This window comes from Engraulis encrasicolus, chromosome 23, assembly GCF_034702125.1.
Source record: "Engraulis encrasicolus isolate BLACKSEA-1 chromosome 23, IST_EnEncr_1.0, whole genome shotgun sequence".
Classification (NCBI taxonomy): domain Eukaryota; kingdom Metazoa; phylum Chordata; class Actinopteri; order Clupeiformes; family Engraulidae; genus Engraulis; species Engraulis encrasicolus.
The window spans coordinates 6,356,267-6,384,010 of NC_085879.1; the positions used below are offsets into that span (position 1 = coordinate 6,356,267).

At 47.4% G+C, this 27,744-nt stretch overlaps 2 protein-coding genes across 2 annotated transcripts; both read left to right on the plus strand.

Moving 5' to 3' along the window:
• Nucleotides 1-699: 699 nt before the first annotated feature.
• On the plus strand, nt 700-22,382 carry fhdc2 (FH2 domain containing 2). The gene is made up of 12 exons (XM_063189497.1): nt 700-888; nt 2,696-3,474; nt 4,655-4,716; nt 10,180-10,282; nt 11,425-11,510; nt 13,264-13,364; nt 13,917-13,987; nt 15,266-15,373; nt 15,770-15,840; nt 17,043-17,157; nt 18,667-18,831; nt 19,231-22,382. Exons 2-12 carry the CDS (start codon nt 2,920-2,922, stop codon nt 21,271-21,273), a joined length of 3,480 nt encoding a protein of 1,159 aa, XP_063045567.1. The 5' UTR covers nt 700-888; nt 2,696-2,919; the 3' UTR covers nt 21,274-22,382.
• Nucleotides 22,383-24,663: 2,281 nt separating this feature from the next.
• Nucleotides 24,664-27,527, plus strand: LOC134440285 (rho-related GTP-binding protein RhoG-like). Its single transcript, XM_063190294.1, has 2 exons — nt 24,664-24,797; nt 26,716-27,527. Exon 2 carries the CDS (start codon nt 26,860-26,862, stop codon nt 27,433-27,435), a length of 576 nt encoding a protein of 191 aa, XP_063046364.1. The 5' UTR covers nt 24,664-24,797; nt 26,716-26,859; the 3' UTR covers nt 27,436-27,527.
• The last annotated feature ends 217 nt before the right edge of the window (nt 27,528-27,744 follow it).

Consider the following 27,744-nt stretch of genomic DNA (forward strand, 5'->3'; position numbering starts at 1 on the left):
CATAGACAAGACACATAAGACAAACACATATGCTGCATAGCCGGTTCGCCTACAAATAATATACTAAAAAGAACATGGGCAGCTGTCCTACACATGGCTATTAGACTTGCAACTTCTATTTGCCACCCAAGTTTTCCCTCATGGTGAGTGGCCTTCATGGTGACATAGTGCCGCTTGTAAATTAAAGAGCCCAACACAGTGATTTTCCATCCAAAACTTTCACACAGCCAAGCAGCGCTATTCTGAAACCGAGGTGCATGCAGGGTTTTTACAGTAAGGCATGACAAAGCATGTCTGGCAAGAAGACAGAAGACCCCCTTGATGTTGAATCATGGGGGATGACACATGCCTTTTTAAACTGTTAAATTATACGAGTGTTCACTCAGAGTGATCTACTGGTGGTAGCCTACGTTTTTTTTCTTAGCGCAGTGGGTTTTCAGATGTCTGTGTAAGACTCACTTGGCCCAGCATAACAAGCTAGACCCTCTCTACTCGTTACATTCGTAGTTTGGCTGTTATATGGCTTTCATATGGCTCAGACTATGGTGTGGCAACACACCTGTCTTGAAGATCCGCGCGCCGCCGTCCCGTGTGTGTGAGTTGTTCTCCATCGTCACAGGCATCAATGCCCAGTGCGCAGGCGCGTTCCGCGAGTGCGCTGTTGAAGTTTCAGACAAATTGGTGATTTCTCCCGGTCAGTGCGGGACGAAAGTCACTACTGGCAGCAACGCTCAAGCAACTTTCTCCGAGAAAGAAAGCGGGGAAGTAGTTTTTGGACTTTGAACGTTGAATTTTAAAAGAAAAGAGAATCACTGTGGATGCTACCAGTTGAAGGAGATCACTTTGGAAAGTTTTGGAAAAGTTTGTTTTATCTGGAAATCTTAAACGGTAAGGCTTCTCATTGATTTGTCTGATATTTTGGATACTCGAGAGTAGTAGCCTATTGAGATGATGCAAGTGTCTTTGAGTTTCAGCAGAGCCTTTGGTTGTTAATATCATGACTGATTGTTTAATTGTTTCGGATATGCGGTAATTAGGCCTAAACATTTTATTTTACCTCCTCTGCCACTGTACGGACACCAGTGAGGGTGGGCGTTTATTCAGAAAGAGGTTTAATTAAACCATTTGATTGTATGCCTTACCCCCGGCGTGTTAAAAATGGATTTGTGGGTCCAAATGGAAACCTGTAACCAGAGCAAGTCTGCGTGATATTTGCCATGTTTACCTTGTGGAAAGCGTTGGATATCTTTTTGTTTGAGGGAAAATATTTTTAGATTGTAAATTTAAACAGCTGCATTGGTTATGTTTTTGTAGGGAACTTTCCTTGTTTATAGATTGAAAAATGAATCAAACAATCTTGATGTGGACTGATTTTATCAGTTTGTTTACACTAACAATTAGTGAGTTCCTTTCTAAATGGGCTACGGTAATACTAGCTAGAAATGTTGCATTTTGCAGTTGCAAAACTGTTTATGTGTATGGAATAAGATAACTTTCAAATCAATTTTGGCAGAACTTTCACTTATAAACATTCTAGGCTGGCTCTCCGCAAATTATTCACTATCTCGGTGTCCCTCCGTTACGGCGCCCTCCAGCGGTGGAGCAGGGGACATTTTGGCAGGGCTTGTATGGCCTCATTTACAATCTCCTGGCTGCGTTTCAAGCTATATCAATTCATCCAGAAAATTAAACAGGAATTTAAATGAGGGAATGTTTTGCAGGGGAAATCAAGCAGAAACGCCACACGTCACAAAACTGGCAACCCCATTGTGTGGGGATGCTTCAGTGTATATAACCTGTCCGCACGAAACAGTGACCCTGTCAGGTCAGCCAAATCCTCCCTATAACAGACTCCAAATTGGAGTTGTTGTTATCATGGGAAAAACACATTCTAGCCCACTGCATGCTGAGTCAGGATCACATCACAACGACAACAATAGGGAATGGGCCTACGCTGAAAAGAATGAGTCATATGGATTCCAAATTAAAGTATTAGGCTGGATGGGTTTGCGTGCTAGAAGGGTGTCCCCATAAGAAACCAAGCTTATGATCAGCTGAAAAAACACAGTCTGTACTCACATAGTGAGTAATAGGAAGCGCAGAAGGTGACAGACTCGTGTCTCACACACAGCCTCTTCATGTTGTAAATTTTTCAGCCACCTTGAACTTTTGACAGTTTTACTTCTAAGTGGAGAGGTGCAATGAGTGGCTTTGGCTTCAACTCACAGCGGCGTGAGTTGAGAGAAAGGCAAACAAAACCACAGTCTATGGTGTATGTGTACACACACGCACACACACACACGCACACACACACACACACACACACACACACACACACACACACACACACACGCACACACACACACGCACACACACAGAGGCACGTGCACAGCTCTCTCATTAGTTTTGATTAAAGGGCAGGAGCTGCCAGGTGGATAAGCTTCACTACTTTTTTTAATAACAGTTGTTGGTCCAGGTGGATTTGCATAAATGCACAAACACAGTATCACACCCAGCTTAGAAGTCAGCTATTATTATACTGCTGTGGCATCATGGCTGACATCAGTGTAATTGCAATGCTCAGATGGCCCTTCTACCAAAGATAGCCCTTCTACCTATGTTGGTGATGCCTACGTGGTGTTTGACAATCTCTTTTCCACTGTACTAATATTGTTTGCTCTGATTTTTTTCTCAGAATGAAGTAGAAGACTACACTGGATGTAAGGATTGCTGTTTGGATAATCTCTGTGGGACCCTATCTTCTGTGCTGGTTTTGGGTGTTTTTACTGATCCCATCTGAAGTGACCAGTGTCAACACACCACCACAATCCACCAATGCTGGTTGATATCATCGTAGCCTCTTTATAGAACCTCATCCCCCCCCCACCTCCCGACCCCACACCCTTTGGACGCTCCTCTATGCACATCAGCGTGTGTGTGGCCCACAAGGAGTCTCAAGGAGCCTTTCATGGAACTCTTGGCCCCGGGGCCCCTGCGAGCCCTGTGTCCACTACCACCCCCACCCCTGCCCCTCTCCCGCTGCTGACAGCCACCATGTCAGCTGCTCTCCCTGCCAGTCCCCCTCCTCCTCCAGCATCGGTGGCTGTCTTGGCCCCTCCGCCTCCCCCTCCACCCCCTCCTCCTCCACCTCCCCCACCACCACCTCCTCTCCCTTCCGCCCTTTCTTCCTCCTCCCTCTCCTCCTCCTCCTCGGCGCTCTCCTCCCTGGAGGTGAAGCGGCGTCAGCGGCTGCGGAAGCTGAACTGGGAGCGCATCCCGCGGGAGCGTGTGGAGGGTCGGCAGAGCGTGTGGAGCGGGCCGGCTGCCGCCCAGGATGAGGAGGACTTCGCTCTGGACCTGCGCTCGCTGGACGAGCTGTTTTGCCAGAAGGAGGCCCGAGCTACCCAGCGCACCGCCAGCTTCCGTCGCAGCCTGCTGAGATGCAACTCGCCACAGGAGACCGGCTTGGACAAGGTGAGAGATGGATACTGCGGAGAAGGATGTTGAAAGCTGTGGTACATGTTGGCTGCATCTCATTTGTATTTCATTAGTGATCTGAGTGTGAGACGATGAGATGTAATTGTGGCTTCTGTGACCATCACAGAATTTGGAGAGGGATATTGGTGGCTTGGACCAAGGGGTTAGGGACAGAGAGGGTAGTTGACCTAAGACCTGTTATCATCTACGTGCATCAAATTGATATCTCACAAGCTTACAAGTCGATGTGTGAGACTGAGAACAGCATTCCTTTACAGCGCATCCACATTCCTTTCAGGTTTATATGTTTGTATGTGATTTTTGAGCTATGAAGCCCATTCTCAGACTTCCTCAGACTTGATCTCTATCCATCCACCACTCATAATGCTTGGGTGACTGTCATGACACTGCGTTTTGCTGATAGTTTGAAGTGGCTGTACTACTTGCAATCAGATTTGAACCCCTCAGTTGTGGCCATGCCTTTTAAAACATATTTGAACTAATTGCCTACAAGAAATGACCATGTTTAGTCAAAGTGTGCCAAATGCAGTTGAGCAATTCCAACAGTCAGGACACTTGAAACCCTTTTGCTTTGGAATTGAAGAAGATGGAAAAACATGTTTCTGTGCCAAAAAACTAATTTGGTCAGGTTCAGTTGAGTCAAGAAACGCAAGAGATAAAAACGTGCAGACAGATTTCAAGCGTGGAGACCCCTTTCCTTGGAATTACTCAGCATTGTATGAGTCAGTCACCAGAGACCTTAAGATCACCTCTGGAGGGGATGTGGTCACGTTTGCTGGACAAATGTGTTTATTCGGCACGTGGGTGCGAAGGGACGGGTGTGATGGCTGTGATTGTCCACTCAATGGGGCTGATTAGTCGGGAGCTGAGGGGTTTAACACAAATACCCGTAACGGCTAGACACACACACACAAACACACACACACGCTTACACAAACACAGGAAGTTCCTGCTGTGTCATTGGTGACCCATTATAGCATTGCGACCATAAGTCACCAAGCACAATTGGCACTCATATAAACCTACAAGGCTTATCTAGACTGACTGACTGACTGACTAGTGAAATGGAAACAAATCATCAACTGTGATTGGTGTGTGTGTGCTTTTGTAATGGTTCTTCTTGAATGTCGTGTTTGTGTGTGTGTCTGTTTTACAGGTGACCATCCTGGACCCCAAGAGGAGCATGAATGTGGGCATCTTCCTGCGGCAGTTCAAGACGTGAGTTGACTTGGCTCTCTGGCAATTTTTACACTTAAAAATTAGACACAAACAGTCTCACACACAGGCATATACACTGAAGGAGAGGTAAACCCCAAACCACCCCGCACATGAACAGACACAGACACAGACACAGACACAGACACAGACACAGACACAGACACAGACACACACACACACACACACACACACACACACACACACACACACACACACACACACACACACAAAGTCTCCAGTCTCACACAGTCTCATGTCTCCAGTCTCCCTAAAATAAACAGTGTGTTTAATGGCGGGTGGCTAACGACGGCTCTCTGCTGTCTCAGCCACAATGGGCAGTTGGCGGCCATAAAGGCTGCAGAGTAACTTGGACAGACAGACAGTTGTGTTATTTCTGGGCCGCCAGAGAGGAAACGCAAGTGGCAGGAACAGCACCCCTGAGGGAAGTACTTAGCACTGCTGATGGGGGCAATAGAGAGAGGGGGGTGGGGTGGGGTGGAGTGGAGTGCCGTGTTTGTGTGTGAGTGTGAAGAGCTAAGTGCTGAAGGTTGTTGGTCCTGGATAGCTGTGTGCGTGCGTGTGCGCGCACATGCATTTGTGTGTGTGTGTTTGACGTGGATGTGTGAAGTGGTAGTGTGGGAGGTGGCTGGTTTGGACTGACAGGTGCCAAGGAGATGGCAGCTGGGAAAGAGAAGAGAAGAGGGGAGGGGAGGGGAGGGGTGGGCTTGGCCGGTTGAGGAGAAGGGAGTGGGAATGGTCACCCAGAGGGTCAAGGGTCAAACCCACTTTGAAGCTTTTAATGAGGAGCCTCATTTAGCTAAAGAAGGGGCCGAGCAGGGCAGGGCAGGGCAGGGCATGGCACCCTCTCCTCTCCTCTCCTCTCTTCTCCTCTCTTCTCCACTCTTCTCCTCTCCTCTCCTCTCCTCTCCTCTCCTCTCCTCTCCTCTCTCCCCTCCTCTCCTCTCCTCTCCTCTCCTCTCCTCTCCTCTCCTCTCCTCTCCTCTCCTCTCCTCTCCTCTCCTCTCCTCTCCTCTCCTCTCCTCTGCCCCTCTTCCCCAAACACATTATATTGCACTACATTACATTACACTTAGCAGGCGCTTTTATCCAACACAACTCTCAATTATTTGTTAAGTGCAGGGTACTGGTTACAGTCCCTGGAGTAGTGTGGGATTAGTAGCCTTTTTCAAGTCCACCTCAGCCATGGAGTGAGATAGGCAGTGTAATGTTGGGATTGGAACCTGCAACCCTCTGATCTAAAGTCCATCTCCTTATGGTTGTGCTCCTGGAGGACTGTAGCAGGGCCAGTAACACGTATCCCATCCCTCCTTGCTCCACCACACCTGTCTCTGCCTTGAGTCCTCTTTTGATTCCCCAAACGATTAGGAGGCGCCCGGATGGGTGTGACGGAGTCATTTTTGTACACTGTGTACTAATAGGAGCACGATACTAATAAAATGACGGCATGATTATGTGATCACACATTTTATTCTGGCATATTAAAATAGTACAAAGGCTCTCTCTCGCTCTCGCCCTGTCTTGCTCTCGCTCTCTCTCTCGCTCTCACACTCCCATCTCTTTTTACACTTTTTTGACAGGCTTTCAATTCATGCAGTCTTTTTTTGTTATTCTCCTTCAATCTACTCTCTACCTTTCTCTCTTGCTCTCTCGCTCTCTCTGAGCAGTAGTGATCTTGCATTTCATAAGGAGAGGTGTCTTTCTGTACTCAGGTCTCTATGAGAGAGACAGGGAGTGAGGGAGAGACACACATGTGGTGGTAAAGAGGGGTCGAGGCAAGGCCGTGCCAGGCAGCTGAGCGAGGGGGAGATGCATTACTGAGATATGCATTTGCGGTCACAGATACGCATTGCTAAGATGATGGACCTCCATACATTCTCTAAGATAACATGATGACTGATGCCAAGTCAGCCTTTCTCTCCTCTATTCTGTTTGTCTTGCAATCTCACACTCTCTTGCAAAGCCGGTATGCTTTAACATTTTAAATAATTTATTCTGAAGCAGCCCTTCTCTCTCCCGTCCTCTCTCTCTCTGTCTCTTACTCTCACACTCTGTTGTGCACACTCTGCTTTTTTTGTGAATCCGGTATGATTCAAATCACTGATTCTTGGGCAGCACTTCTATCTCTGCCATTCTGTTCTGTTTCTCTCTCTCTGTCTCTCACACTCTGGACTCTATGCACTCCCTCTTTTTCTAGTTATGAAGCCGGTATGCTTTCATTCTCTCTCTCTCTCTCTCTCTCTCTCTCTCTCTCTCTCTCTCTCTCTCTCTCTCTCTCTCTCTCTCTCTCTCTCTCTCTCTCTCTCTCTCTCTCTCTCTCTCTCTCTCTCTCTCTCTCTCTCTCTCTCTGAAGCCGTTATGCTTTCACACTCTCTCTCTCTCTTTTTGCGAAGCCGGTATGCTTTACTTTCATGCCTGCACTTGCACCCAGTTCGCCCTGTATGTAGGCTCTGCGCTGCAGTGCACATCCTAATTGAAGAGCAAGCTTCCTTAGAAGAGGCCTTGTCACAACACGCCAGCCAGTGCCACAACGCTGGTCTGGGCCTTTTGTGATCCCAAAGCTCCTATCCTTTAACATTAACCTTACCCACAAGCTTGTTTGTCTGCACTTAGCACATTGTTGTATAGGCGAGTCATGTTTTAAAAGTGTCTGAGGACTTCTTTTCTTTTCTTTCTTTCTCTTTTTTGAATGCTGTAGTCTAGCGTAGTGATTCCCTAACTAGGGGCCGGGACCCCCAGGTGGGGGCTTGGAGGTTAGCTTACAGCAGAGGGGGGTCGCAGAGAGAAGGGACAATGCATAAACCCTTGAATATGTGCTGCAACCAATAAGCAATAGAAATCACTTGCATGGTTATTATGTGCAGGCTTATTAAGTTTTCATGTGAATTTCACATTCAATTTGCAATGTTTGGGGATCAAAAATGTGTTTGGGATTTGGAAAACGGGAGGTGGGGGGCTGCGAAAATATTTTTCGGTCTTAAAGGAGGTTCCGGCAGAAGAGGTTTGGGAACCACTGCTGTAGCACGTGACTCTGAGTGTTTTCTATTTTGTGACCTGGTCATTATTTTATACTGTCACCTGGGTAGGGTTTGCATTGTGGCGGCGCACTCTGTAATGTTCTTGAATAAACACTAACCAGTCCCTCCAGGATTTTGCACTGGGATTTTGTGATTTTTGCGGTCAAAATGCCTGATTTTGTGGCGGCATTTTCTCATTTTTTGCAAAGATTTTGCGGCATTTTCTCATTTTTTGCAAAGATTTTGCATCCCTTTCTGGGTTTTTTTGGTAACTGAAAACCACAATCAGTCTAAGCAGGCTTAAGACAAAAGAGAGAGAGATTCAGAAACACACTTCCTATATAATAGAATAATAAAATATTGTCAAAAGCTGTCAGAGCGTCTTATTAGCCAGTGCGTCCAATGTGTAAAATCATGGCCGCGACACTCATAAATCTCTTTCGATATTTTAGAACGACTTCGGGGGGAAACGGGACAGCGCGTTATGAAAAAATACTTGTGGGTATAGCCTACCACTAGGCCTAATGAAGAGCGTCGCGGGGTACAGTAGCCAGGCTGTATGCAAGCGTTACAATGTCACCTGCTGGAAGACGTCTCTCTCTCTCTCTCTCTCTCTCTCTCTCTCTCTCTCTCTCTCTCTCTCTCTCTCTCGCGTGATTGCAAGCTGTTGCATATTATTTGCTTGATGCAAAGTTGTGATGGCATACACGCTCTCGTTGACATGGTTGTGTGCATGGTTGCATGGATTCGCAAGACACAGCAATAACACAGTGAAAGCGTGGAAGGGCCGTTCACTTCCTATCTCGGTGTCCTTGACTGAAACAAGTTGCAAAACCCCACACTTCCGAAACCTTTGCGATCGGCACTACAGTGATTGTTATCAGAAGGCTTGTGCCTACGCATAGACATAGACCCTTAAATTACAAACATTAGCGAACATTGAAAAAAGATCAGACAACGACCGTCGGGTAGCATGTTCATGAAAGCGACAGGGGAGAGTTGAGAAGTTCCGCAAACATGTAGCCTAACGTAGGATGTTTACTGTGCGACAGTACCGCCACTATTTCATGACTGCATACACTTCTTCGTCATGGATAAATGGGCAACAATACTTTTTCCACCCAGGATTGCACTGAAAAGTAGGCTAGGCCTACTGCTGTTAAAAAAAGGTAATGAGTGTGCAGCACCGACGCCTGCGTGTAGCCTGTGTGTGAGGGAGGGGAGGAGAGACGCGGAACAGCTGAGATGAGGGTCGCGACTTCCGAAATAGCAGGCAATTCTTTTTCAATGTTTCAGTGACATATTAACAAAAATGCTTCGTATTGGTTTTCGTCTCCGGTGTTATTGTAGGCCTAGTCACATTTTTATTTTTTTGACGAAAATATAGGCCTAGGCTAAATCAATAAACTCCACAGAATGTTGAAATTTTGCGGGAAAAATGCGGCTTTACAGGAATTACGCGGCATCGTGAAATTATGCGGAATATCATTGAATTTGCATGAATCCACGCGATCGCTGAATCGCGAAAAACTGGAGGGACTGACCAACAGACTATAGCACAACAAAGGCATCGGTTGTTAAACAAGACCAGTGTGTCCTTGGCTTCGTCTGAGGTGCTTTTGTGAAGACATCTGTTTGTTTCCATGTGTGTGCTGTGTGTGCTGTGTGTATGTGAGTGTGTGTGTGTGTGTAGAGAAAGTGATTGCCCTGGATAAGGTTACCTATACGCGGCGTTGGAGAAAGTGAAATCACCTCTCATTTTGCCAAATTAGCTCTGTCCCTTACATAACCATCAGTCACCTTGAAGAAAGCGCATGCATGACAACACCGTATCTGTTTTGACTTTGGGTGTGCTCCAGCTCTGATTGGAAAATTGGGGTGCGACACGCAAAACCTCATCCTGATGGAGTTCCTAAAGGTTGGTGTTAGTGGGTGACCCCCCTCTGTGTGGCGGCATGTAAAAGATTGCCTTGTTTGTTTTAGGCCTCGCGTCTCTGTCGCTGTCGCCAGTGTGGCGTCAAAAGTTGTGCGTGTGTGTCTGGGAGTTCCCTTCCTCTCCACCTCTGAGGAGAAGATAAGCTACAGTGTATCAAAGCGTATGGGAATCGGCGAGATGGAGAGAGAGAGAGTGAGAAAGGGAGAGAGAGAGACTGATTGAAAGGGCCAAGGTCAACCTCTTTGTGTCATTTAGTGGCCTCTGGAGGATTCTGGGAGCCTTTTGTAGTTGTAAATGTCACAACACACACACACATACACATACACATACACATACACACACACGCACCCCTTATACACACACATCTGTTATGTAGTACATTCTCATCTATAGGATTCCACACAGTAACACAATGTCTACAGAACCCAGCCACCCTTGGCCCTGTCTCCTTTAATGTTGTTCAAGGAAGTGACATCACTCTTGTTTCCATAGTGCCGCCGCGGAGATCGTGGATGACATCAGACAGGGGGCCGCTGGTCGCTATGGCGCTGAGAAGCTGTCCGAACTCCTCAAGCTGCTGCCTGACACTGATGAGGTGAGTCCACCTACTCCCCCACCCCTCTAAATATCTCACTGAGTGCATCCCAATATGTGTCCTTGCCTCCTCCACTTGTGCTTGTCTCCTCGTCCCTCCTCCTGGCCCCTCCTCCGTGGAGAAAACGATAAAGTTTCCCAGCTGTCAGCCTCGCCACAACAACTTTTGAGGGACTGTTTTTCATTCACCATCCCAATTGCAAATGAGAAAAACACTTTACAATTGAGCTTTTGCAAGATATTGAAATATAATGCTGTTGTCAGTGATGTCATCATGACGAGAAGCAAGTGGAGGAGGCAAGGTCACATATTGGGATGCACCCATTGTTTCCTTTCTGTGTGTCCCAGTACAGACACCATACATTGGCCTCCTCTAGCTCTACCAAAAACCTGTCTGCACTTATACCCGCTGACCCGGGCCTCGTTCTTTTAGTGTGTATGCTTGGGCACCAAAGGGTCTGAGGGAGGGGACTGTATGACGTGGTTCCTCATCACAGCCACTTGCAGGTTTTTGAGCCGTGTTATCACGCCTCGGTTCAGTGTGTCCCAGCAGAGACACCATACATAGGCCTCCTCCTCCTCCTTCTTCTCCGCCACCTCTACCAAAAGCCTAGTCTGGTTTCTATTAGCACTCTCAGACCCTGATGACCACAGAGTTGCCGTGCTGTTGCTTTTCGCTGGAATCTCTGCCTAAATCCCATATCATCATCATGGAGACATTTTTCCAAGTGTATCGACACTAGTGCTTCCAAAAAAGGAAAGTGGGGAGGGAAAGAGTATCTCTGGGGGCAGAGGAGATTTTCATGTGGGGCTAAAAGATTTTGGGCAAAGGGCCTGGTGGTCAGGAGGATACGTTTTTGGACTGGTAACCTCCCTCATCTTGTCCTTTGGTTTTGTGATGGACACTTTTCTGTAAAGTAGAGTAAATTGAAAGTGCATGAAAATGTATGAAAAATGGATTTGCAGATTTGAAATATTTTGCAAAAGATTTGCATCGGTTATTATTTACACTATACCTTTACCGTGTACGTATCTCACCTTGCTACAGCTCAGATTCAAAACTTTATTTTGCACACCTGTATCAAGATGTACCCAGAGTATTCAAAATATTTGTCTGTGGTGTGTGTGTGTTTGTGTGATCAGGAGACCCGTCTAAAGGCGTTCAGTGGAGAGCGCACTGCTCTAGGAGAACCAGACCTCTTCATGCTACTCCTGGTGGAGCTGCCAAGGTGAGTCCTCTCCTCTCCTCTCCTGTTTCACCTCTGTCTTACTTTTGCTTTTCCCCTGCTGTCTATGCTCCTCTCCTTGAAAGGTTAGTCCTCTCCTCTCCTCTCTTCTTCTCTCCCTCTTGCTTTTGCTTTTCCCCTGCTATCTATGCTCCTCTCCTTGAATCCCTGGTTTCTCCTGCTAAAGTACTTGACAAAACTGGAGCATCAAAGATTAGCACTGTAAGACCCAGATGACCACAGGCTTGCCGTGCTGTTATTTTCGCTGGAATCCCTGCCTAAATCCCATATCATCATCATGGAGACATTTTCCAAGTATATCAACTCCTAGCACTTCCAAAAAAGGAAAAGCCTGCAAATTGTTATTCCAATGAGCCTCCTTCTAAGCCTGCAAAGTAAACGTCTATAGGTTTATACCGGCCGATGTTGTTGTAAGCACTTTTATTTTATGTGGGAATACCTCCGTCTTTACTGCTATTGCAGATCCTCCTGACCTCACGTGCTCACGTGCACCTATCTTCACTATTAGAGCAAAGCCTTATACCTCCACTCACGCTCACGTGGACCACGACCCTTTCCCACAATACGGAGAGGGGAAGTCTCTTTCTTTTTTTCTCCCCATCCAAGATGGGAGATCTGGTGTTATTTCTGGACATTGTCGGCCTGTGATTTTTTCGACGGTGGTGGTGGGTCTGCCGTGCGTCTTTTAACAGGCGTCTGTCGGGCACGTGCAGGATGTTTTGATTTATGGCGGTTTATAGGAGGTGAGGGAGGTGAGAGCGCGTGGAGACGGGCCAGTGTAAACAGGCTGGTCTCGTGCCTTGAGTGCAGACAGGGTGCAGTTTGGCCCACTTGGGCTTCCATCACTCCTCCTCACTAGGAAGTGCCCATTAGTCAGGCCTCTGTTGATCTGCAAGTTTAGATTCCCCTGTCGTCTGTGTTGCATTAAAGCCACCCCACCACCCACCTACCCACCCCACTCTCGTGCTCTGTTACCCTTCAGAGGAAATGGCCTAGCTGTCTGTAGACTCCACGCCACCCTCCTTTCTCCATAGACTTGTATACACCAAACATCACCACCTATGCTCATCCGCAGGCACTCGACACACACACACACACACACACACACACACACACACACACACACACACACACACACACACACACACACACACACACATACACATACACATACACATACACATACACATACACATACACATACACATATACACACACACACACACACACACACACACACACACACACACAGGCACATACCGTCCCCTCCCTTCCCACGAGGCACTTTAGGATTGATACGTTGACAGATGCGTGTCTCTTCTTTCGCCTCTTCTCTCCTCTCCTCCATTTCTCTGCTCTTCTTTCGTCTGCCTGTCCCTCTTCACCACTTCCTACCTCTCTGATCTTTTTGCTTTCCCTCTCCAGCATTATTTCCCCCCCTTATAATGCCCTTTCCCCTCTCCTTTTTGTCAAGTGTCTTCTCCTTCTGTCTTTTACTTCCTTTGTCTTTATCCCTCCATCTTACCCCGATGTCCTCTTTTCTATCCAACGCTTTCTTCCTTCCTTCCTTTCTTGAATTCATTCTTTCCTGATTGCATTCTTTCCTCCCTTAACCCACTCCTCTCTCTATATATCTCTCCATCTCTCCCTTATGACTCTGTCTCATCTCTCTCCTCTCTCTCTTCTCATCTCATCTCGTCTCATCTCTCTCTCCCCTCTGTCTCTCCGTGTCTAGTTTTCGTCTGCGTCTGGATGCCATGATCCTGCAGCAGGAGTTTGACCCTGCGGTGACCTCGCTGTGCGCGGCAGCCAGATGTCTGCGAGAGGCGGCCGGAGGTAACTTGGGTGTGCGTGCGTGCGTGCAGGCGTACGTGCGTGCGCATGTGTGAGAGAGAATGATAAAGAAATCTGGGGGGTCTCTCCTCTCCATTTCCCCATCTGATCTCCTCCGCTTCCTCTCCTCCCGACTCCCCCTCTTGCTCCGTTCAGTCTTGTAAATAAAGTCTTCTTGAGTGTCCCCTCTGGCAGTAGAAGTGTCTGAGCGCCATCTCAGTTGATAACATGGAGCAGAGCATGTTGGGAACAAGATCGTGATCGCTCAGCTATGTCTTTAAGGAGTCGTAAAGTCTTAATGAAGACAGAGACAGACATTGTTGAATGACATTTTTATGCTGATCAAGAAATGGTTCAGGGGCAGTATGTGAATTGGGTGGGGTATGTGTGTTAAACCGGCTAACCTGACGTCTTCTCTTATAGGTTAATTTCTTTTTTGAAACAAATCATTACCGTTGGAGTATGTGGGAGGTCTGTGGAGGAGTTTGGATGGCAGCTTAACCGGCTTAACTTCTCCGGCTGATTGTTTAATGTTCTCTTCTCTTCTTTTGTCAGAGCTGCTGAGCTGCCCCGAGCTGCACTCCATCCTCAGGCTGGTGCTGAAGGCAGGAAACTACATGAACGCAGTGAGTCACAACCAGGCCAATCTCTACAACACGCACACGCACACACACACACACACGCGCGCACACATACACACACATTAATTCAAGATCTGGAACGTTGACAGCTAACAAGGCCATCCTGTCTCTCTCGCTCTTGCTCTTGCTCTTGCTTGCACTCTCTCAGTCTCTCTCTCTGTCTCTCTCTCTGTCTCCCTCTCTGTCTCTCTCTCTCTTGCGCTCTCACTCTCTTTCTCTCACTCTCTATTTCTCTCTCTCTCATTCTCTCTCCATCATCACAATCTCTCTCTCACTCACTCACACGTACACTACACAAAGCAGATCCGGAACGTTGACTTCTAACACCTCTCCTGTCATCCGTTTGGGTCATTAGTGAAATGAGGCGTGGTGTAAAGCGTTGCCCTGAATGGGTGAGCACGGATAAGATGAGCCGTGGTGGCATTATGATGAGGATTATGTAATTATTGCCCTCGTCCTTATTACGAGGTGTTTGGCATCATAGACAAGGCGAAACAAGCAGGTCAAGAGTGACTAACTTGCTCTTTGGCACGGGGTTGGCTGGTTTGTTTGTATGGATGCGTTGCATGCATGTCGGCTGGCTCGGAGCTAAATGTTATGGGTGAGAATGAGCCGTGAGACTCTCTGTTTACAGTGCCCCACGAGCCCTGAGGATGCGATTTGAAACTACACACAAAAAAACGGAACAAAATGTAACACCTTTGACACTTAAAAAAACATAGAGCGCACGAAACACATTGCCTGTTTAAACACCTTGAGGCACTATATGTTTTTTCTAATTGTAAATAAAGAACATGTAACATTTTGTAAATGTATAAGCAAAAAGATAAAAAAACAAACAATCATAATGTATTTTATGAGCAATCCACAAGCCACAAGTGGAAAGGGTAAGGGAGAAGGGGTAGCACAGAGTACTGTCTTTAAAGGTGATGATACCCTAGGAAACTTTTTTTGAGCGATCTGGCTGCGCAATGATATTGTACAATGTTGTTTAGACGGTTAATCACATAATTTTTTTATTAGGAGAATGAGTATTAGCAGCAGACGACTTTTTTCAACTATTCCATCAGAAAATAAATAGCTAATCATGATGTTGCCTGGCAATGTTGCACAAAACTTTGTTTTGTGTATCATAACTGATAACGGAGTATTGAGACTGGCTCTAAGTGTTGTACACCTATGGCAGTAGGCCAGTTTGGGGTGTGTCTATGATATGAATGTGGGATCTGAGCAGTGTCTGTGTGTGTGTGTGTGATGTTCCAGGGGGGCTATGCCGGTAATGCTGCGGGATTCCGCATCGCTTCACTGCTGAAGCTGGCCGACACCAAAGCCAACAAGCCAGGCATGAACCTGCTCCACTTCGTCGCCATGGTAATGATTACGCTTTATCCACACACCCTTACGCACACCCCCATGTACTTTTTTATTGCATAACGTTTTTTTCCCACCACAAAGTTCAGAACAAGAACTTTTCAAGATGTTCCAACAGATCACATTGAGCTTTTGCAGTCATGCATTTGTTTTGTAGTATTTCAAGTCTAAAGTCATCACTGTATGTTGTGAATTGATTGATTAATATCACTTCTTATAATTAAGATTGCTGACAGGTCTGCAGGTAATTATTATAACCAATATCGCTTGTGATCAGGAAGTACCGTCAGTGATGGTTATTAATGTGGTTACGGTGGTTTGGAACATTTGCGTAAGTAATGTGATTCTAAGGAAAGATCTCGACCTGATCTGTGTTTTTGCATTCTCTTCCCACAGGAAGCGGTGAAGAAGGACGAGGGTTTGCTGTCCTTCCCCGACCGCCTCCCTCACTTGGGCCCCGCGTCACGGTGCGTACGTTATTCCAGCAGTTTTCAAAGTGGGGGCCGGGGACCCCTTGGGGGCACAGTGTAGTGCTAGGGGGGCCGTGGCAGGTTGGCAGGAAAAGTAGAGATCAAAATAAAAAATTGAATAATTCATGTATTCCAAAATAAACAAAAATAAGCTAAACAATATCCTTATTAATTAAGAACTGCATTATTGCATCTCCTAACATTACTTCTGTTATCATTATTATTTGTAATACAGTATATCCCAGTGGTGCACTGACTCACAGACTAAACTATGGTTGTGAAAGGGGGTGCACAGAAAAAAAATAGTGTGGCACGACTCATGTAAGGGGGGCCTTGGCTGGAACCTACCGGTATATAGGGGGCCTTGTCATGGTAAAGTTTGGGAACCCCCGCGCTGCTATACCCCACCCCCTCTCACCCCACCTCCAACCCCTCAAACATGGCCACATCTTACTTCATTTACCTTTTTGTTTGCTCAAAGGAAGTCCGCTCCGGATAGCAATCTCTTTAAAAGACGGCCAGAGATGGTTTATGAAGCGCACAAAGAAGCGCATTAACGAGAAGCATATGAAAGAGAGGCCTTCAGGCACTGCCAAACGTAAAGCTTTTCTCCTCGGTACTGATGGAGTAGTCGATGGCTTGACGTCTACCTATTGTCCTTCTACTCCCTATGCTGCTTTTCTTATCTAGCGGAGTAAAAGAACTGAGAATCACATTTATGGTGGTATAGGATTACAGCTAAAGACTGATTGCTGAGACTGATACTTAAGTTTAAGTGTACGGTTTGATGTATGTGTTCAGCTGCAGCGCATTACTGGTTTGTAGGTTACATGTGTGGAAAGGAAGCTTCAGGGGGTGCAGAACTTGTAAAGAGTTTATACCACACAAGTTAGTGTTTTGTATGTAGGTGTTAAGATGGATTCTTCATACGTTCTTGATCTCGTTTTTGACATGATCCTTGATGTCTTTGATTTTTTTAAATTTAGAAATTGTATTGTAGCTTTTTATGCCACATGTTCAAGAGCATGGTTGAGTGTTCATAAAGTCATGGTTGCATGTGTTCATTGTTTATCCATATGGTTAATATGTGTGTGACTGTTTGTCAGTGTGCACAGCACAGGCTATCTGACGTCTGATGGTACCGTGTGTTTATTTTACATAACTAACTTGCTGTTACTTGTGTTTGTTGGTTCCCACAGGTTATCTGAGGAGTCTGTGCTGGAGGAGCTGTCTCGTCTCCAGAGTAGGGTGGTGTCACTGTCACAGAGCGCCCAGAGCGAGCCACAGATCCAGCAGCAGATGCAGTTCTTGGAGGTGGGTGTCTGCATGTATACTGTATCTGTAAGAATGATATGGAGATGTGTTTTTGCACCACACACTTAAATATCATCCATACTCAAAACAGAAGGGGGTTCCCTAATATTATAGAAGGGGCTTCCTTACCCCAACATTAAAACGATGAGCAAAGGTTCAAGTCTAAACTGGGCTTAGGTAGTAACAAGACAGATCTGTTCCATAATTCAATGTCATGAGCAGGATCCTGAACCCAAATATTAGCGAGTCAGTTTAAACCCCCACCTGCCACGCTTGGGGCTTTGGTTCACTCACGAGACCCTTTGCTCGTCGGCTGACTTGGCACTTTAGCTGTCACCTAAATGAGGCCCCTGGCTGTCCATAAGTGATGGTTACGCACCGAGACACCACACATCACACAGGCAGAGGAACACTCCCCATAACCCGAACTTCACCTCTGGCTCACACACACACACACACACACACACACACACACACACACACACACACACACACACACACACACACACACACACACACACACACACACGCACACGCACACGCACACGCACACGCACACACACACACAGAGTTTGAGATGAAGTGGTCATTTGAGCCAGTTCTCCATGTAGGGGGTATACTATATTTCACGTCTGCCTCTCAGGTTGTTGTGCGTGTCGTGTCATAGTGAAATGTGAGACCCAGTGCCTGGGGTCAGGAACTACATAAACACCAGGGCCACATGCAGAGTTGTAGAGGAAGAGCTTTATGTGTATATGTATGTGTGGGGGTAATGTTACAATAAAAAGCTTTTAGCAAAAATGATTTGTTATTTTTGAGTGGCAGGGAATGTCTCCAGTGCACATTGTTAGACGCTGCATCTCTGGATCATTCATACCGTAGCCTCTTACTGCAGCAGGGGTCGCCGGCGACCCTATTCACTTGCTGCAAATGCTTAACTACATCATAACAACGTTGCCATGACATTACAGAGAGCCATAGTGCTGCACTAAGGGGTTAAAGGGTATAGGAATGCTTTTAGACAGTAATGTGTCAAACTCACTAGAGCCCGAATTTCATGCCCAAAATACAGTATTTGCTGAAATCAGTGGAATGATTCTGGATATGTATACACTATTCTTAAACTAACCCCACTCGCCTTGCTTTGCCCGTGTACGTGCAATTCTCCATACACATTGTATGCTGCTGATTATGTTCTTGTTAGTAAGTTGCTTTGAATAAAAGCGTCAGGGTTAGGGTTATGACAAGGAGCCCTGGGGGGGTGTTGAGAAGGATACAGGTGAGAGGGGGAGGGGGGTGCTCAGTTGCCACTGAGGGGCATTAGTCTACCTAATTCAGTTGGCAGGAGTTGGCAGGCTTACGATGAGATCAAGGGGGGAAGTGGAAGGCTTCTGATGAGGTCAAGGGGGTGTTTGTTCAACAATTTGTTACAAAGGTTGCGAACCACTGTGTTTCAACCACATAATGTAATCTAATCCTGATGCCTGACTGATCATGATATCTGTGCAGGTGGCGGAGGCGCGACTGCAGGAGGTGGAGGAGGAGGTGCAGGCCCTCCACCAGAGCAGCCAGGCGCTAGTCGACTTCTTCTGCGAGGACGAGACCTCCTTCAAGCTGGAGGAGGCCTGTCGCATCTTCCACTTGTTCTGCCACCGCTTCCAGAAAGCTGTGCGGGTAAGTGTGTGCTATTATGCATGTGTGTGTGCGAGTGCAAATGTGAGACATTTTTTCTTTGGGCTCAGATGTCAGGTGGCGCAAGGACATCTAATGTCCATTAATTAATTAGTAATTGGTGTTTGAGATGCTGCAATGAATATGCCTTTTAGCTTCTTGACGAATGCTACAGCTGAAACGTCACTGACCCGTGTACTGGTATGCTCCTTGTCAGGTTGTCATGTGTATGTCATGTGTTTGTCATAATACATGCTTCCATTTGTACGAGCATTTTATCTGATCTATTCAGTATCACAGAACGCAAAATTTACCCTGTTTACCTGACCTGTTTACCTTTTTAATGAGAGAAAATGGATCCTGACATGTTTCCTGTTCTTTTGCCTTCCTCCCCTCCCCTAGGAGAACACGGAGCGTGAGCAAGCGGAGCAGAGGCGCTTGGAGCGGGAGCGGGAGTGTTCGGAACGCCGGCGTTCCCTGGCCCTCCTCTCCTCGTCCTCCCTGAGCCTGTCCGGGGAGGCGAGCGGCGACGGCTCGGACGAGCTGGAACGCACGCTGGAGCGTAGCCTGAGCCGCAGCCGGAGTAGACGCAGCCTGCGCAGCTCCACAGACGTCACGCGCAGACACTCGCAGTTCGCCTTCATGATGGACACTTTGGAGAAGGAGGGACAGGACTCTTCCACTTCACGACCCGCCTCCTCTTCTTCGGCCGTAGCCAATCATTATTTAGAGAACATTTGCGCCCCGACGTCACAACAAACGGCAAACTCAAGTTTAACCACTATGCAACGTCCACTGACGGTGTCGGAGAACATTTGCGGCATGGTGTCGCAACAAACGGCAAACTCTACTACAACCACTACTATGCACTCACAACATCCACTGACCACGTCCCATTCAGTGACTTCGCACACTACAGGACACACGAATGTCATGGCAAATGGGCATACGTTAACGTCCAGTCATGAGGGAAAGAGTCAGAACTCATCAGACGGACATGCCAACTTAAACCACCACCACATTTTGACTCGGAATACTCCGAGCTTGATGGAGAAAAAAGACTCGCAATCTCAAAAGGCACAAACCACTGAGGGCCCATATCCTGTTGGAAACATGGCTGCTACATCTATGAAGAACACTAGTAGTCCTAGTAGACTAAGGCAACCTATGCAGTCCCTAGAGCACTCGCCACACAATCATTTGGGACGGGCAGTCGACCACCCAGGACCTACGCATGGCATCACGCCGGCACATTCCAGTGCCTTACCTTGTCCACAGGTCAAAAAGCCAGTGCAGGAAACGTCCCGAAGCCGCTCACCAATTGTCATGGACGTACAGGAGGCAGCACCAACGAAAGCGTCCAATAAGGTGGCCGCCGAAACGAGACCCAACAGCATCAGGCTATCTGGTGCAGTGCCTTCAAAGATGGCAGCCCCTGCTAATGGACTTCCTGAACCTCGCCACGTCACGTCCCCTTCCAGAGACTCTCGTCTGCCCTCCACGCCCACCCGTCCGCGTCCGGCTGTGGCCGACGAGGCCGAGCGTATGTACCCACGCGTGGGCGAGACCCTGGAGTGCCACACGCTGGTGCGCGGCCTCCGCTCGTACGATGGCCTGCACGTGCCCACACCCACCCCATCAACGACACCGTCACCGACCTCTCCGCTGCCACGCCCCGCACCCACCCACTGCTCCAAGTGGAAGAAGGAGCGGGAGGCGGAGGAGAGGGATGGAGCGCTCTCTCCGACGTCGTCCTCATCCTCGTCCACCATCCACGCAAAAGACGAGGCGCATAGTGGCAAGATGGTGTCTCGCGGGCTGAGGAGGGGGTCAGCTGCTGCACTGAGGTCAGTAGCTCCCAACTTGTCCGCCTCCAGAGCAGCTCGTTCATCCAAACCTGCGCCGGCTCCTTCCGGCTCTCCTGCCCTCCCCTCTCGCTCCTCCCGTGCCGCCCACCCCATCCGCTCCTCGTCCCTGCGCGCCTCCGCCATCACGCGCCCCACCGCCTCCCCTGCCGGCACCCAGATCCGGCGCCACGGCAGTGCCAAGGAGATGCCCACCAGCAGTACGCCGTTGCGCCGCGTGCCAGAGAGGGAGGCTTTGACGGGGGCCGAGAGGGACAAGGTGACCACCGGTGGTGGTCCGTCCTCTGGAGGTCATGAGCCTTTCGTCCGCGGCACCCCTCTACGGGTGTCCAAGCGCGTGGCGCCACACAGTGAGGCGAGTGGCGCTGGTGGTGCCACACCGGCACGTGGCGGCGCCCACAGCCCCTCGTCCTCCTCCAGCACTCCCAAAAGCATCCGCACCGCCGTCATCTCTGCCGCACGAGCCAAGAGCACCAAAACCGAGGCGGTGACCGTCTCCAAGGTCGCGTCCGCTGCAAACAGTCGGATACCTGGCCCCAAGATGGCACGCGCTGCCGCCTCTCCGCCCACATGGAGGTGAAAATTGAGCATGTTGGGTTGAACCTCAATCAGCAGTTTTATTTTGTCATGCAAAGGTGATATGGTTAACATGCACATGCTGTGTATTTAACTTTTTTTTTTTTTTACAATTGAATCATCATTTAGCTCACTCTCTCCAAATCTGGATTTCAGCTTTTATTTTTTTATTTTGGACACTTGTGGATGAGGGTGACATCAGTCTTTTAGCCCTCCATTGGACATGGACTTGTGTTTCAACTTTGTTTTATCCGTCAGCGTAGAAGTGAATAGAACTGCCATGTGAAAGTTCTACCTCCACACTGCCAAGACCTTCTTTGGTAGAGTATGCAGCGGGGCAGGAGAGTGCCTCTTCAACTAGCCAGCGTGTTCCACGGGAATCGACTGCCATATGCCTTCTGCTTTTCTTTTTTTTTACTATGAGTGTCTGATAATCACAGGATACACAGGTTTTATCATGAATGGCAGTGTTTGCATTGACATGCAGAAATTGAATAGCTTGCTCAAATGATGTGCTCATGAAAAAAAAAAAATGTACGTCGTCTTGTCTGAAGTTCTATGGCAAGCTGTTAACTGCCATTTCTGTTTTGTCACCCTATCGCTGCCTTATATCTGTCACGTATGTATTTTAACCTAGTGTGTATGTGTGGTTGTTACTATTTCTTGTGTGGATCAACGTGAGCCATTGCACATCATGAGAAGCTAGGTACAAAAAAAGACAATGTTTGTTTATGAGAAAGAACACCAATGGAGCGAAGGGAGTTTCTCCATGTGATATTTTTAGTGTCTTACTATTTTCCAAAGCAGCTTAATCGATGAGAGGCCTTTTTATTGTGGTCGGGTACAGCCTCCATGCCAACCGACAGGTGGTACTCTCCTATGGGCCACACTGGGAGGGCCAAGTGGCCTTCCTTTGTTGCACTTTACAAACTAAAGACCGATGGGGGTGGCGTTGTCGAGTCGAGGAGGGGGACGAGTGGATGAATGAATTCTTTTAAGATAACCTGCTGTATGTGTGTAGTGTTTTTGTCATCTTATTAAAAATCTTATTGTGATATTTGTATTCCTTTGTAAATAATAAGATAAATAAAATAAAGGTGGCTGTTGACAGTTTCTCTGGGTGTTGGTCTGATTCTATGACATTTCATGTTAAGAATTCATTGAAGTTAATGTGGTGAGATTTCATAGTTCAACTCTTGATTTTAACATGCCTTTTTAAAGATGTTGCCTAAATGTAATCTTTATAACTCTCTCGCTCTCGCTCTCGCTCTCTCTCGCTCGCTCTGTCTCTCACTTTCTCTCTCTCTCTCTCGCTCGGTCTCTCTCTGACACACACATGCACGCACACACACACACACACACACAAACACACTGAAAGGGCATGATGACGTTATCCTTCTGAAGATTAGCCCTCCTTAAAACACTGTCCTCTCTTGTGCCCTTCTGTCTTTTCTCTTTCAACTGCAGTCCATCTCTCTCTTTCTCTCTTGTCTTCTCTGTCTCTGGTCCTCCCACTCTCTCTGTCCTTTTCCCTCTTTTTTATACATCCCCTACTACTTGTCAGAGTCATCACTATGGAGATACACTAAGAAACCCCCAGAATCTCGCCCTCCACCCCTGGCCTTCTACAATGGAGTGTGTGTGTGTGTGTATGTGTGTGTGTGTGTGTGTGTGTGTGTGTGTGTGTGTGTCTCTCCGCGGGTAAAAGTGTCTTTATTGGACAGAGTGACGCCAGTGCCGTTGAGAAAGCCAGTAAAATACTTGCCTTTTTTGTGCAACCGGGTGGTTATGGTCTATGGACAGCCTGCGTATGTATAGTGCGTCTGTGTGTAGGGCCCTTTGTGACATCTGACATCTCTCTGCATGGCTGAATTGAATATCTGTTGAGGACCTCCCTTCAAATTGGCCATCTGTCAACAAAGATCTTCACATGATGTTGCCAATCTACATGACATGGGTTGTTTGCATTTAATCGTATTCATTATGGTGTTTCCAGGCATTTTGCCAATTGTCCAACGTCTGGACAATTGGCAAGACGTCTGCTCATAAAATATACGATTCACTCGGAAATGTTGAGTGGACCGTGATGTCTAATAGTCGTTAATCCAGGCGATTGCTCACAGACAGGATGTTTGATTGGGCATATGGCCTATAATTCTCCAGCAGCAAATTTCCACACAGATGAGTTGGGGTTTAAATAAATCAGGAAAACTGGAAAAACCTCATCATTCTCATGTAGGCCTACATCATTCTCATCAATCTCACCGTGTCCATTTAGAATACAGATGTGGTTTACTGCTCTATAAATACAATATGCATAAAATACACTTATGCTGACTGTGTTGCTCCTGAACACTGCTTCCTTTCATAGTACTTTGATTATGGTAAGTTATCTGATGAATGTTGGAGGATTGTAGCAATGCAGGAAAATAAAGTTGTACATTTTGTATGTCGACCTGAGATTTCAGAAGGACAAGGCAGGGTGGGGTGGCTGACAGAGAGGGGCTGTATTGCAAGCTAGAGTTATGCAGCTCAACATTAAGGCATCTTCACAGGAATGAGCCACTCCAGCCGCCCAGGTGTTGCTGGAGCTTCCAATGTAAGTAGTAGGACGAGCTTCAAGGACTGCAGTGGGTTGCACCACTGGTCTTTTATTTCACTTTCAGGTCTTAGGCCAAGGTCATGTGCAGGTTAGGGAAACCTTTGAAACCTGAGTTTATGCATATGGTGCATATGGTGTATGCAAGGGCTCTGGAACGAGTTTTAAAGTGGTGGTGCATTTTTTTCTTGATTATGTCTTAACAATGTTACTGCTGCTGCTCTACTCATTTGTCTGCAGTAAAAGTTGAGAGAGTCTCATTTTGGGAGCCCAGAAGTGGGGATGCCAATGCACCACTGCATGCCCCTTTCAGGCACCTATGGGCGTAATGTGAGGTGTGCAGAATGTTTGCAGAGCTGTTGGGTAGGGTCAGTTCAGGCTCCTGCTTTTCTAGTAATGGTTTACTGCCATCTGGTGGAAGTAAAGAACTACTGCACAAGAAAAGAAAGTGACAAGGGGCTCTGCTGCATGACATGATTTCTATTGCATTACAACAGGGAACGACTTCGATTGAAATCACTACACAATCAAATCCAATTTAAAATAGCCTACTAAAAAACACACCCAATCTGTAGAAAGTGCAGCCGGATGATACGACTTGGGGTAAGGGTGGGGCAAGCTCAAACGAGGCGATTGAATAAACGAGAAAGGGAAAGCACAAAGTATAAAACATTATTTGCCTTATTTCAATTAGATTAAAAATATATGACACTAACACATGTCTGAGAAGCGGATATGAGGTTTATTTTGAAGAGGGCAGCTCCCCGGATGCGTTCGTCAGTAGCTGGAGTTTCCAGCCGAAGTTCAGTGAGAGGGAAAGCGCCGCGCGACTGTAATATAGCAGGGGTGTGAATCAGAAGTCAAACTTCTGTGAAGTAGCAGTCAGTACTGTTTTCATGTCATGAAAAGCCTCTTTACGTGGATTCTAGGTAAGTCACGAGCACTTACATCTTTGTATGTATTAGCATTGGAAGTGACAGAAAGTTTAAAAAGTTGTGAACTTCGCCACAATCCGCCAGGTTGTATTATGTTACCGACGCCTTGCTAATGATTTGTGGCTAACTCATACTTTTGGAAGTTGATCTCGTTGGACTTTGTAAGCGGAAATTCAGACAGCCGAATATGATACATCATTTCTTTGCTTTCTGACTGGGCTCATATTTTCCATTGCATTAATTGTAAGATAACAAGCAGTTATATCACCCTCTTAATAAGCAAAGGGATGTAACGTTAGCCTATTTCATAGTCGGCGAACCCATTCCGTTAGCCAGCTTTGCTATCTTTGCTACACATCTTCCTGGAAATTCTGTATCGACTTAGCAAGTTAGCTTTTAACTTCTATAAGAGAAGTGTCCAACTCCTAGAAGATGGTTGTAGTCTAATGCTGCTTTGAAACTCCAGGTTGACAAAAACAATGTTTTTTTTTTCAGGAATAGACCGTTTGGGTTACAGAAACAGCTTCGTGGTTGATATTGTTTGGTGTAGTTACAGCGTTATTGACAAATACCCGTTTCTGTTCTCACTTGTAGACATAACAATTTGGTGAAATAACACCTAGCAATCGCACTTGCTCTAGAAACCTAGTATAATGTGTGTTATTTGACCAACACATGTAAAATGTCTTCTTTGAGCTTGTCAGGTAAACTTCAGGTACTGTAGGCTGATGTTGGGACAGGAAAGGGTGAGGCTCACTGGCAATGCTGACGTAAAATGCGTCAAGTAGTTTGTGAGTTATGTCTGAAGGCAATGGACCGGATGATCTGTATTGCATGACAGTGGAAAGCCTTGCTTTCTATGGGTAACACCTGGTTAATAGCCTCAGACTGAGGGTCAAGCTTTTCATAAAATACATGTTATTCTACATAAATTCTAGCACTATAATGCTAGCCTATCCCATAAGGTTTATTATAGTGCTTACTTTCATTTCAACACAGTCCAGTGTGTCACTAATCATACTCTTCTAATGCACGTGTAACGGAGGCTAACTAGCACAGAGTTGGCGTGGAACGTTGGTAAAACCTCCCTCCGATAGCCTCATACAGTCTCGTGCCGTTGGGCCGAGAGACTAGTCTCTTGGCCCAGCGGTATCGTACTGTGTCCCCCATTGCCGAACCGTTGTAGTTGACGAGGATGCAGGTTCGATCCCCGAGGGGGGTGAACAGGTGCAAGATGACCTCCGTCACAGTGGTGCCGTGACCCGGATGGGAGTGAGGTTTAAGGGGGAGAGTGTAACGGAGGCTAACTAGCACAGAGTTGGCGTGGAACGTTGGTAAAACCTCCCTCCGATAGCCTCATACAGTCTCGTGCCGTTGGGCCGAGAGACTAGTCTCTTGGCCCAGCGGTATCGTACTGTGTCTCCCATTGCCGAACCGTTGTAGTTGACGAGGATGCAGGTTCGATCCCCGAGGGGGGTGAACAGGTGCAAGATGACCTCCGTCACACACGCCTGGGTTGAATTCTGCCTCGTATGTGTTTTGGCGGTAGGCGGGAGTCCTCCTATTATTAAATCACTCATTAAATGTTACTTGACTGCGCAAACATGGTCTGATGAGTTTCCACAGGAAGGTTGATTTGATAGGCTAAACAGCTAGCAGCTGCTCACTTCCATAATAACACTGTGTGAAGTATTATAGCCCTTTACAGGTGTAAAGTCCAATGTGCTAAAAGCAGTCGCTTTTGCTCTTACGAATATAGTTATTACAGCCATGTTGTCCTTCCTCAAATCTCCCTTTTCACAGAATTTTTCCTGTTTTGTTCATTTGTGCATCATTTCAGTTTTTATTTCAGGCACTTTTGGATAACAGGATTGTTCTTGTAATCTCTATTCTTTTCCTTTCTCTTTCTCAGCCCTGAGCACGTAGAGTGAGAGAGGGTGACGGTGAACGTGTGTGAAAGAGGAAGAGCGTGTGGTGAAGAGAGAGAGAGAGAGAGAGACAGACAGAGAGACGCGAAGGGAGCACCGAGCGAGCATCGAGCCGCCTATCTCGCGAGATGCAGACCATCAAGTGTGTGGTGGTGGGCGACGGCGCGGTGGGCAAGACCTGCCTGCTCATCTCCTACACCACCAACGCCTTCCCCGAGGAGTACATCCCCACCGTCTTCGACAACTACAGCGCCCAGATGAGCGTGGACGGCCGCACCGTCAGCCTCAACCTCTGGGACACGGCGGGCCAGGAGGAGTACGACCGCCTGCGCACGCTCTCCTACCCGCAGACCAACGTCTTTGTCATCTGCTTCTCCATCGGCAGCCCCTCCTCGCACGCCAACGTGCGGCACAAGTGGCACCCCGAGGTATCCCACCACTGCCCCAACGTGCCCGTGCTGCTGGTGGGCACCAAGAAGGACCTGCGTCACGACGCCGACACCCAGGCCCGGCTGAAGGAGCAGGGCATGGCGCCCACTACGCACCAGCAGGGCAGCGCGCTGGCCAAGCAGATCGGGGCGGTGAAGTACCTGGAGTGCTCGGCGCTGAAGCAGGAGGGCGTGCGGGAGGTGTTTGCCGAGGCCGTCAGGGCCGTGCTCTACCCCAACGCCAAGAAGAAGAGCAAGCAGTGCGTGCTGCTATAGTTTGTTTTGTTTTAATCGCACGTTACGAGGAGGTGCTGACAGACCAGGGACAAAAAGGGGGCTGGAGTCTGGACTGTGGTGTGAATGATGGGTGTGGAGATCATGGCTGGGGAAGTTTTATTTGGACAGGAGGGGCTTTTCGGTTTGTTTTTGTTATTTGTTTGTTTGGGTCGATGTGTAAAAAAAAAGGCACATTTGGATGTCTGCAGTGGAATAGGCACTTTGTGCTGTAGAAACCAGAAGACTTGTCAGACCGCTTCAACAGCCCCTGTTATTTACCCCATCCCACCCCAGATCCTCTCTATTCTC